We start from the raw sequence: 13226 nt of genomic DNA, 5'->3' as shown, positions 1-13226 counted from the left end.
TGTGTTAAATAAACCTGGTGTTTCCTGCTGATAGAGGCAAAACGAACTATGCGGTGGTGGTGGCACTGGTAAATGCTTAAAGCAGTGGGAAGGAAAAGCAATACTAATCAAACATTGGCTGCACATGTTTGACCCTTATTTGAAGATGATATAGAATTAAGAGCAGCTTTACTTTCTCTGATGTTGGCCTTCCTGCAATGCACCTGTTTTTTCATCAGCTGGGGGCAAAGTATTTTATTCATAAACCACGGCTGGAGCTTAAAGCTACTGGAGCCAAATTCAGATGGAAAAAAAAAAACACCAGAATATAAAAATACACACCTTTCTTCTGATGCTCCAATCAAAAGACTTAATATAAATATAGATGAGATGGTTTCAGGCTGCTGTGGAAAAGAGGAGCTACTTTTCCAAGCTTCTGTGTCCAGCTGCTTGAGACACATCTGATAAATAAATAAATAAATAAATAAATAAATAAATAAATAAATAAGCAGCAATCTATCAATCAAATATTTGCGCTACCCTGACTTGCTGAAAACATGTATACAGCCTGAAAACAGAGTTCAGAGAAAGGGACAGAACGCTTGTTTCCTCTCAGATGTCTTGAATTCACTATATGTTGAAAGGAATTATAGTATTTTTGCCGAATGGTGCTGAAAAACTATAAAGTACTACAGTTTTCATGGTTTTTAAATGGTTTGTATTGTGATAAAAGCTCAGTATGTGTTAGAAATGTTCAGATTTATGAGATTAAAGGGCCAATATGTAACATGAGGAAAATTTCATGCATTAATCCCTTTGCTGATTTCCAATGTATGACTGGATCTACCTTCAACCTGTTAAACCCTGGGCTGGTTTTTCGAATTGGAATCATTCAATATAGCACAAAACAGTGGGGTAGCTGATAGCAGAGGCTTTATTCATTTGAAACCAAGTTACGGTCAGAAAACAGGAGAGGTAAGACAAAATTCATTATCACCACATCATAATGCGACATTTACTTTTGCTCTTCTTTGGCTTGTTCAGTGAGTTTTAGCTGTAAATAAATGATAATTGTACTGTTAGATCTACTTAGTGTTAGCTTAACAGTGTAAAGTTTGTCACATTCATCTTTTGTTTCATCAAATTATCCATACGCTGGTCTCAAACTGTTAGCTTGTGTTCGATATTTGCCCATTTAAGTTATGTTTATTGTTTAAATTGAGTTCTGTTTTCCAAAAATTGGTTTTGTTGACCTTTTATCTGATGTTTTTCTAGTCACATGGATGTATAGAATATGTATATTGCTACAACCCATAGCATTACCATGGCAACAAAGATGCTACATCAGGTTGTTAGCCTAGATTCATGATAAAAGTCTTTACACTAGTTGCTTTTCCATTGGCCATATGTGCAAAACTTTACAGAAATGTATTAAATGTCGAAAAAACAAAAGTGCATAATGTTGGTTTTTCCATTAAATCACAAATGCGATGATTTGTTTATTTATTATTGCAAAATGTCACAAAAAGTCATTCCATATACATGGCGACGAACATAAATATCTGTTGTTTTGAATCTAGAATGCTTGTTACCTCTCTATGCCGTACTAAATTAAAAAATGATTTGGTTTCCTTGTCTGTCCACACATACCGCGCCATATTTGTTTTAAAACTCTTCTTCGCTTGTTGTAACATCTATCAACATCTATTTTTTCTTTTCTTCACATGACTTTAGTTGTGCAAAAAGGTCTTTCCATTGCAATTTTACGTGATATAGCAATTTCGCTTCACCTAAAAAACCACTTCTTGCAAGTTGCAAAAACTTTTCATGGAAAAATAAGAGTTTTGGCGAAATTGTCCTTTTTCCATTAGGCTAATTTTTACATGCACGTTATATTAGCGCAATTTGAGGGTCAATGGAAAAGCGACTACTGATAGGTATGTGAGGAATTCTGTAGTTTTCAGTGCCTCTCTTCTGCTCTTCTACAGTGGTAACATTGTACAGCACTCACTACCATTAGCTTAGAAATGGAGTAAATCAACAGCCAACTGCCTCCCATTACAGCGCTCCAACATAGACTCCTCATAGGGAAAGTTACAAATTAATAATAATAATAATAATAATAATAATAATAATAATAATAATAATAATAGCTTTATTTATATAGCACCTTTTAAAACAAAGTTTACAAAGTGCTTTGACAAACAAGTAAAGGGCACAACAGCAGGATACAAGATGTAAGTAAAAACACTAAAACAGAAGCAACGTAATAGGAGAGATGTGTACAACAATGCAGAAACATAACACTTCAAATAAATTAAATGAATCGGAATAAAGAGGGCAGGGGTAACGTAACATGATGCTGTTAAATCAATGCAAAAATAAAGGCGTGAGATAAAACAACATCATGTATGAGAATATAAACCAACAATCAAACAGGATAAGATTCAAATTTTTTTTAAAAATTAAAATTTAAAATTAAAATTAAAAGGGACAAACATCACATAAAAGCAAGTCTATAAAAGTGGTTTTTAAGAAGTGACTTAAAAGATGCCACTGATTCCGCAAGCCTCATCTCCTCGGGCAGGCCGTTCCAAAGTCGAGGGGCCCTGATGGAAAAGGCCCGGTCGCCCTTAGATTTAAGCCTCAACTTTGGAACAGCCAGGAGCCCTCTGCCCGAGGATCTAAGGCTGCGTGCTGGCTCATAGGTAACTAACATCTCATCTATATAGCTTGGGGCCAGACCCATTCGGGCTTTAAAAGTAATCAGTAAAATCTTAAAATCAATTCTAAAACACACAGGGAGCCAATGGAGGGATGCCAGGATAGGGGTTATGTGATGTCGCTTGTTAAAACCAGTGAGAAGGCTAGCTGCTGTGTTCTGGACCAATTGGAGGCGGGACAGTGATTTTTGATTGATGCCGGACAGAAATGAGTTACAGTAATCGAGTCTTGTGAATATGAATGAATGTATAACTGTTTCCAGATCTGAGTGTGGGACTATTGGTTTGATTTTTGAAATGGTTCGCAGATGTAAGAAACATGATTGGATAACTTTATTGATGTGGGGTTGGAATGTGAGGTCTGAGTCAAATATTACACCAAGATTTCTGGCAGTTGGTGTAATATTTGAGGAGAGGGGACCGAGGCTGTTTTTTACGGCAGTGGTGGAGTTTGGTGAACCGAACAGTATGACTTCTGATTTAGAGTCGTTTAATAGCAGGAAGTTCTAGGCCATCCAACGGTTTACATCATTAAGGCAGTCAGACACAGCAGCTTGGCTTCTCGGGTCATCCGGTCTCAGGGGCAGGTATATCTGTGTGTCGTCTGCGTAGCAATGAAAGGAAATGTTGTGACGCTTAAAAATCTCGGCAAGTGGGAGCATATAAATAAAAAATAAAATCGGACCTAAAACTGAACCCTGCGGTACACCACAGGCAATCTGGGTTTTGGAAGTTTTGAAAATTGTACAATTGTAATATACTACAGTTTTAATAATAATAATGAATGTAGCTAAATCTAAATTTCACTTACTACAGCACATTACCTTTCTGCTACGTATTGAGAGCCAACCTGCTAAGCTCATATATATTTTTCAATGAGCGGTCTAAGCCTAAATCCTCAGATTTTAGCGGGACCATAGCAATAGTGCATGATTGAAATGCTGGGGAAAAAAAGTCAGATGATAAGGAAGCTCTTAAATGCCTTCAACACCTGCATGATTTTATTCTTTCCACATATAGCTGCTCCTAGTGTAAGTTGCCTCGGGAATGTGGATGAAGTTACATTTCACTGATGGCATGAAATAATGAATGTTGAACATATTTTTGTGGCCAAACAATCAGTTTAGGTATATGCATCATGCAGTCGTTTAAAAAAATTGTATCCCACAGCTGAATTCCAGTCATCCTCTATGAAGCATTTTCCTGTCTCTCGCTCTGATTCTATTATATAAAGATGCCCAAAAGGCAAATTGCATCGCAGAATAACTGATGAAGTGCCAGATACATTTCATTAAACTCAGATGAAATAAAGTAATAAGAGAGTGCTAAAAGGAACACAACGCTAAAAGGAACCATTTATCAATTTAAAAGCTTGAGTGCTTCTGCGGCCTCATAGTAAACAATGAGATCTCTCTTTAGCTACCATGGGAGATATTCAGAGGTATTTCTGCACTGGAGGTTCACCATGCAGGCACACTGACTGTACCCATAACCTGATACAGAGGAGTCAGTGTGTACGTTCTCAGTCAGTGGGATTCCTTTTTATCCCTCAGCCAACCATCGGCCCCTACCATGCAGTGTCCATCTGTCTACCTGTACATCAGTGTCAATGCGATTATTCTTCACCATGTTTGGTATTTAGATACAACTTGGAAAGCTCCTGGAAATTGACCAATCATTTTAGAGGTCAAATTCGAGATTGATGCGTCAAATTTAGCCTTTGGCAACAGTGTCAACATGATTACTCTTCACCAAATCATCCCATCACTATATGTTCAGTATTTAGGTGAAACTTGGAAAGCTCTTGGAACTTGACCAATCATTTTCAAGGTCAAATTGGGGATTGATGTGTCAAATTTAGCCTTTGGTAACAGCGTCAATATGATTTCTCCTCACAAAATTTTCCCATCATTGAATGTTTGGTATTTAGGTGAAACTTGGAAAGCTCTTGGAACTTGACCCGCCATTTTCAAGGTCAAATCGGGGATTGATGTGTCAAATTTGGCCTTTGGCAACAGTGTCAACATGATTACTCTTCACCCGATCATCCCATCACTATATATTTGGTATTTAGGTGCAACTTGAGAAGCTCTTGGATGAATTCTTTGGGTGTGTCGACTTTGACCTTCATTTTCAAGGTCAAATTGGGGATTGATGTGCCAAATTTAGCCTTTGGCAACAGTGTCAACATGATTACTCTTCACCATATCATCCCATCACTATATGTTCAGTATTTAGGTGAAACTTGGAAAGCTCTTGGAACTTGACCCGCCATTTTCAAGGTCAAATCGGGGATTGATGTGTCAAATTTGGCCTTTGGCAACAGTGTCAACATGATTACTCTTCACCCGATCGTCCCATCACTATATATTTGGTATTTAGGTGCAACTTGAGAAGCTCTTGGATGAATTCTTTGGGTGTGTCGACTTTGACCTTCATTTTCAAGGTCAAATTGGGGATTGATGTGCCAAATTTAGCCTTTGGCAACAGTGTCAACATGATTACTCTTCACCAAATTGTCCCATCACTATATGTTCAGTATTTAGGTGAAACTTGGAAAGCTCTTGGAACTTGACCCGCCATTTTCAAGGTCAAATCGGGGATTGATGTGTCAAATTTGGCCTTTGGCAACAGTGTCAACATGATTACTCTTCACCCGATCGTCCCATCACTATATATTTGGTATTTAGGTGCAACTTGAGAAGCTCTTGGATGAATTCTTTGGGTGTGTCGACTTTGACCTTCATTTTCAAGGTCAAATTGGGGATTGATGTGCCAAATTTAGCCTTTGGCAACAGTGTCAACATGATTACTCTTCACCAAATCATCCCATCACTATATGTTCAGTATTTAGGTGAAACTTGGAAAGCTCTTGGAACTTGACCCGCCATTTTCAAGGTCAAATCGGGGATTGATGTGTCAAATTTGGCCTTTGGCAACAGTGTCAACATGATTACTCTTCACCCGATCATCCCATCACTATATATTTGGTATTTAGGTGCAACTTGAGAAGCTCTTGGATGAATTCTTTGGGTGTGTCGACTTTGACCTTCATTTTCAAGGTCAAATTGGGGATTGATGTGCCAAATTTAGCCTTTGGTAACAGTGTCAACATGATTACTCTTCACCAAATCATCCCATCACTATATGTTCAGTATTTAGGTGAAACTTGGAAAGCTCTTGGAACTTGACCCGCCATTTTCAAGGTCAAATCGGGGATTGATGTGTCAAATTTGGCCTTTGGCAACAGTGTCAAAGTGATTACTCTTCACCAAATCGTCCCATCACTATATATTTGGTATTTAGGTGCAACTTGAGAAGCTCTTGGATGAATTCTTTGGGTGTGTCGACTTTGACCTTCATTTTCAAGGTCAAATTGGGGATTGATGTGCCAAATTTAGCCTTTGGCAACAGTGTCAACATGATTACTCTTCACCAAATTGTCCCATCATTAAATGCTTGGTATTTAGGTGAAACTTGGAAAGCTCTTGGAATTTGACCAATCATTTTCGAGGTCAAATTCGAGATTGATGCGTCAAATTTAGCCTTTGGCAACAGTGTCAACATGATTACTCTTCACCAAATCATCCCATCACTATATGTTCAGTATTTAGGTGAAACTTGGAAAGCTCTTGGAACTTGACCCGCCATTTTCAAGGTCAAATCGGGGATTGATGTGTCAAATTTGTCCTTTGGCAACAGTGTCAAAGTGATTACTCTTCACCAAATCGTCCCATCACTATATATTTGGTATTTAGGTGCAACTTGAGAAGCTCTTGGATGAATTCTTTGGGTGTGTCAACCTTGACCTTCATTTTCAAGGTCAAATTCGGGATTGACGTGCCAAATTTAGCCTTTGGCAACACCGTCAACATGATTACTCTTCACCAAATTGTCCCATCATTAAATGCTTGGTATTTAGGTGAAACTTGGAAAGCTCTTGGAATTTGACCAATCATTTTCGAGGTCAAATTCGGGATTGATGCATCAAATTTGGCCTTTGGCAACAGTGTCAACAAGATTACTCTTCACAAAATCATTCCATCACTGTATATTTGGTACATAGGTGCAAATTGAGAAGCTCTTGGATGAATTCTTTGGATGTCAACCTTGACTTTCATTTTCAAGGTCAAATTGGGGATTTATGTGTCAAATTTAGCCTTTGGCAACAGCATCAACATGATTATTCTTCACCAAATTTTGCCATCATTGAATGTTTGGTATTTAGGTGAAACTTGAAAAGCTCTTGGAACTTGACCAATCATTTTGAAGGTCAAATTCGGGATTGATGCATTAAATTTGGCCTTTGGCAACAGTGTCAACGTGATTACTCTTCACCAAATCGTCACATCACTATATATTTGGTATTTAGATGCAACTTGAAAAACTGTTGGATGAAGTCTTTGAGTTTCGATCTTGACCTTCATTTTCAAGGTCAAATTGGGGATTGATGTGCGAAATTTGGCCTTTGGCAACAGCGTCAACAATATTACCCTTCACCAAATCATCCCATCATTGTATGTTTGGTATTTAGGTGAAACTTGGAAAGCTCCTAAAATTCGACCTTCATTTTCAAGGTCAAATTGAGGTTGACGTCATATTTGGAGGGCAATGTTGACCTACATTTTTTTGTTTCGGGTCAATGCATGGTCGTGGGGAAAGATAAGGAAAAGCTAGAACAGATGAGGTGAGGGGAGCAGTGCACAACAGGGGTATGGATGCTTTCATTGTCAAAAGGGGTTGGGGGGTTATTACAACATTCAGCACTGGTCTTGTTTGGTTCTGTGTTATTCACTCTATCATTTAAATATATCACTAACCTCACATTAGTCTCTGATTTAAAGCACAAACCATAAAATCTGCACTATTGTAAGTAGGATGGAATTACAATGAGCCCTAAAGTTGCAAATTAGGTACAAACTGGAGGACACAAACTGTCATTTTTTTGAAGGGTAATAGTTGTAAGGCAAAAAGATCTGCTTCAAATGTTTGACTATAGAACTGCTTATTACCCCGCCCCCTGAAGGGGAGGCAAGGGGTATTGCTTTTGGTTCTGTTTGTTTCTTTGTTTGTTTCATTGTTAACACTCTAACAGCAAAACTATAGTTTGAATTCATACCAGATTGTGTTTATAGATTGCCAGTGACCTAGAATAGATCTGATTATAGTTTGGGAAAAGAAGGTCGAAGTTGAAATTTGTAATGCATTTTTTTTTAATCTTTTTTTCCCATTTTACTTACAATGGGCAAGATTTTAAATGTCTGTAGCAGCAAAACTATTGGTTGAATTCATACCATACTGGGTTTATAGATTACCAGTGACCCAGAACAGATCTGATTGCATTTTGGGAAAAGTAGGTCAAAGTTTGTTTGTTTTTTTTTTTTATGAATTAAAAAAAAAAAAAAATCCTGCCCATTTACTTATAATGGGCGAAATTTCACGTCTATAAAAACATAAGTTTTGTTTCAATTTACTTCAAACTTGGTACATTTATAGAGGCAATTGATATGCTGACATCAGCACACGCACAGACATGATGACATCAGCTGGATCGATGCCAAAATAAGCTACAATATGTGCAAGGGGCGGGGTTTGTTGTGCCTGGCACCACTTTTTCACATTTGTTTCAACACAATGCTGTAGAACACAGGTGTAAAACATGTGGCCCGGGGGCCAAATCTGGCCCGCCACAGGGTCGAGTGGATGAATTTGTGAAATTCAGACCAATTTAGTCTCAAGTAGGTCATAAAAATCTATAAATACTCACAACTCCAAATTTTTCTCTTTGTAAATGTAAATGTTTTCATATATTTACACGAAAACAAAGTATAATACTGCAAAAATATCTGAATAACCTGAACAAATATGAACAATCTGAAATGTCTTAAGAGAAGTAAATGCAATTTTAAGAATATTCCACCTGTTACTAAATGTTTTGTGTATTTGTAGAGCCACTTTGATCTGTAAATTATAATGTACATGTGTAAATGATAATAAGATGCAGAATATTGTTAAAATTATACTTTTTTTTTCCAGTTTGTACAAATTATTCACGTTGTTTGAAAGGATAGTTTGTAGATGTAAACATTTTCATAATGTAATTTTACTTTTTTCACTCTAAAACATAGAGAAAAGTTTGGAGTTGACATTATTTATGTATTATTATATCACAATTTTACTGGTTCGGCCCACTTCAGGTCAAATTTAGCAGAATGTGGCCTCTGAACTAAAATGAGTTTGACACCCCTGCTGTGGAAAGAAAGATGGCAAAAATTGGGTTTTAATTATTTTTGCAGATAAAACATCACACTGCTTACAGAACACTTGTTCCGTTTAGGGCTACATACTCTGAAACTCTTTAGTGAAATGCTTTGTAAAAGTTCGGCTTCCAACACTGATATTTGTGTCACTTTATTTTTGCCTCAAAGATGCCATAAGTATGAAACTGTCCAAAGGCATTAGGCTGTTCTAAAAGTGTGTATTTATAGCTGTCACGGTACAAGCCTCTATCTAAGACTGAAACACTGCAAGAAAATATGTATCGATCAGTGTTCACTCAACGAATGTAAATCCCTTCCATGTCATCTAATGTCAGACACTGACTGACAGGCCCCGACAGATACCTGCACCCAAAGGACCAGGACTGGACAAAAACATCCGCCCTGTCACATCTGGCTGACCACCGGTCCGCTGTCACTTTAAACCATTGTTTGACATATTGATGTAGTCATCACTAAAAATAATGAAATCAATTCTCAGAGCTGTCATCTGTGATGCATTAGGTCATTGATTTTAATGTGAGACTTGTGGCATGATATAAGCCTCTCACAATTACGCTAATGAATATGTCAGCTTTGATTAACTATCAGATGCTCGGTTGCTGTAATTACAATGGCTCTGTGGATACACTGAGTGTGACTCTCTCTCTCTCTTTCTCTTTCTCTCTCTCTAATCCAATGTTTCTTCATCTGTATGAACATCTGTGTTTGCAGGTGGAGCCGTTCTTGCCCTACGAGTACACATGTGAGGGGATGCTCGAGAGAGTTCATGCCTACATTCAGAACCAGGTGGGTCCCCTATGACGACGATAATCACACAGAAAAATAAACGGGAGGAGTAATTGATTAACTGTTTGTCTCTGACTTATCTACTGAGCCCAATTAATTACCCAGTAATCTGCTGCTTAGTAAATACTTACTTTCAGTTTAGCACATCAGTGACAAACACATGTTGTGGAAGTAACACAGACTAAATGGCTGTGATGCTTTCAGTAGTTTGCTTTTATGGGTCACTGTAGGAAAAGGCTGCAAAGTTTGAATCCGTCAGATATTCCAGACTCCCCATTAAGCATCCATTCAAATAAATAATATGCAGCGTTAGCACACATGATTTATAGTCGCTGTATCCATCTGTCGCTCGGCATTGCCACTCCTCCTCTGCAGCTGATAGATGCAGCTTTTTTTAATTGAATCTAATACAAGTTGTGGGAGACACATCTAATAATAACCACACTGTGAAAATACAGTAAAACACTGCAGGTACAAGTTCTGCCACTAGAACCTAAGAATGAAAAGGAAAAGTATTATGCAGTAAAATGTGCCTGTTAGTGTTTGTACACTGAACAAAAATATAAACGCACCACTTTTGTTTTTGCTCCCATTTTTCATGAGCTGAACTCAAAGATCTAAAACTTTTTCTATGTACACAAAAGGCCTATTTCTCTCAAATATTGTTCATAAATTTGTCTAAATCTGTGTTAGTGAGCACTTCTCCTTTGTCCTTTGCTGAGATAATCCATCCACCTCACAGGTGTGGCATATCAAGATGCTGATTAGACAGCAGGATTATTGCACAGGTGTGACTTAGGCTGGCCACAATAAAAGGCCACTCTAAAATGTGCAGTTTTACTGTATTGGGTGGTCCAGGGGGGTCAGAAAACCAGTCAGTATTTGGTGTGACCACCATTTTCCTCACACAGTCAAAACTTGTGACATCTGTGGTATTGTGCTGTGTGATAAAACTGCACATTTTGGAGTGGCCTTTTATTGTGGCCAGCCTAAGGCACACCTGTGCAAAAATCCTGCTGTCTAATCAGCATCTTGATATGCCACACCTGTGAGGTGGATGGATTATCTCAGCAAAGAAGAAGTGTTCACCAACACAAATTTAGACAGATTTGTGAACAATATTTGAGAGAAATAAACCTTATGTGTGCACAGAAAAAGTTTTAGATCTTTGAGTTCAGCTCATGAAAAATGGGAGCAAAAACAAAAGTGGTGCGTTTATATTTTTGTTCAGTGTATTTATATTACTGCTGCTTTAAAGAGGTTGTATCTAGTATTGACCTTCCAAGCTCTTAATAACATGGGAAGTCATTTAGCAGAATACATTTAAAGGGGTCATACTTAGCTAAACCCACTTTTATTAGTCTTTGGTTCAGTTATTTGTGTATTTGGACCCTAAGAGTTCAGAAAGTTTGAATTTGAACCCTCCAGGTGCTGCAAAGCCATCTTTATATTTATTTTGGAAAAAAAACAAGTGGATTTCTCCAACTCGTTTTAATTCCTGGTTAATTTGTTGCTTCTATAACTAGTTACATCACGGCATTTGCACATATAAGGTCAAGACTTCCAACAAACGTTTCTCTGAGTACGACATAATTGTTTGTCAGCAGCAGCGGTTGTAGTAAAAACTGAAAATATGTCCAAACTTCAAGCCGATTATCTAAAATGTTCAGTTGTTGGTTGTATTAACGAACACAAGTGGCTGAATGGGACAGAGAAGCACAGTCAACAACCTGGAGGGGGTGGGGTCATGTGCATTTAAAGGGTCAGCGCTCAAAATCACCTTTCTGGTGTCATTACTCAGAAATAGGGTTGAAGATGGACCTGTGGAGTTGAATTAATGAAGAATTCAGACCCAAGCATAGCATTTACAGTTTATGTAGACCACAGGGAAATGTTTTAAAATGTATAATTCCATTTAAAAAAGCAAAATATCACTCCTTAAAATCTTTCATGTAAGAATTATGAGAACCGTAATCAAGATTTTTTTTTTCCTGAGTGTTTTTGTTCTTCTCTAGGCATGAAAAAAAAACAAAAAAAAAAACTAGAAAAGCACTCGGAGAGCGCAGACCTCCGCCAAGTGCAAAAATTCCCCACATAATTGGTGATACAAATCCTACATTTATTTTTTAAAATAAAATCCGCCTTCTGGATCAGATCCGGATCAGCCTTTGAAATGTGATAGAGGACCCCATTGTCAATTCCTGAGTTAAATTTCATGAGTTTTGGTCAATAATTAAGCGAGATATTGGGAAATGAAAATTTTGGCCCCATTTACCACAATGTTAACGAAAATTTCAAGGTGATCCAGAATCCAGGATTTCTTCCGGATCACCCCCAAAAGTTAATAATTTCTTCCTTATCCCATTTCCAACAAACCCTGAAAATTTCATTAAAATCTGTCCATAACTTTTTGAGTTATGTTGCACACTAACGGACAGACAAACAAACAGACAAACAAACCCTGGCAAAAACATAACCTCCTTGGCGGAGGTAACAATGCAATTGAATTTTTTTTTATGAACCTATTTTTCACGGAGCTACAAAAACGTCCACTCATCTGGACATCATACGTTTAATTTTAGAAGCAAAGAAGCATTCGTTTACTGATATACTGTGTGAGAACTATGAAATAAAAACATTTTTAATGCTGCTAATCTGATGTTTTCTCACATTTTAACATACTCAAATACCAGTTATTAATCACTTCATGGAGATGATACCAAAAAAAACAACTTTTGTTTCAAGTAAGGAATAAGGATTTTTTTTTTTTTTTTTTTTTTTTTTTTTATTCATTCAAACATGTTAGTGCAGATCAGGTTTATCTAGAACAGCAAAGTTACAGTAATGGTATGAATTGCAGTGTATGGGATGATGCATAAGCATCCACTGTGTTGGCTGATATGGAATTAAAACAACAAAATTCATGACTATACAAGAGAACACCTTTGAACAGCTGTCCACTGTAACAACCACTGTGCATGAAAGGGTTAAAGCTACCAAAACTACACACTGAATGAATCACTCGCTGAATAAATCTAAATAAAGCTCATTATTTACACAGTATTATAGCATCATCAATTTTTCTTCTTTAAACAAATACTCATAGCGAGTTAATTTGATAGTCAAAATAATATAGCTGATAGTTTACATCATAGCTCTGTTAGCTTAGCTCTGTTTTTAGACAGAAAACAGCCATAGTAAAACCATAAATCACCTCAGTTTTCCGTACGGTTTGTGTTGTCAGTAGCTGCACTAAAGATTTGTTTGGAATTGTCTAAACAAGGTCAAAACTGTCACAATAACTTAATACCTTCATAAGATTTATAATCAGACTCACCTGTGTAGAAGGAATGTTGTAATTTTGCCATCAAACTCCATTTTTTTCATTTACAGCTGTGTCCAGTGGTGAAAACAACAACAGTGCGTCTAGTTTTTATCACTTGGTAGCTTTCTTTGA

General features: G+C 37.2%; 1 protein-coding gene across 1 annotated transcript in view; it reads left to right on the top strand.

Annotated features, from left to right (window-relative positions):
• Positions 1-13226, top strand: part of mgat5b (alpha-1,6-mannosylglycoprotein 6-beta-N-acetylglucosaminyltransferase B) — a 222331-nt gene that overhangs the window by 187798 nt on the left and 21307 nt on the right. Inside the window, exon 16 of the mRNA XM_030142103.1 lies at positions 9695-9769. Coding sequence (XP_029997963.1) covers positions 9695-9769 — 75 coding nt within the window. The remainder of the gene's footprint in view (positions 1-9694; positions 9770-13226) is intronic.

The sequence above is a fragment of the Sphaeramia orbicularis genome, chromosome 8 (genome assembly GCF_902148855.1).
Source record: "Sphaeramia orbicularis chromosome 8, fSphaOr1.1, whole genome shotgun sequence".
Lineage (NCBI taxonomy): Eukaryota > Metazoa > Chordata > Actinopteri > Kurtiformes > Apogonidae > Sphaeramia > Sphaeramia orbicularis.
Note: the sequence above shows the minus strand (reverse complement) of the source record. Positions and strands in the feature narration are given on the sequence as shown.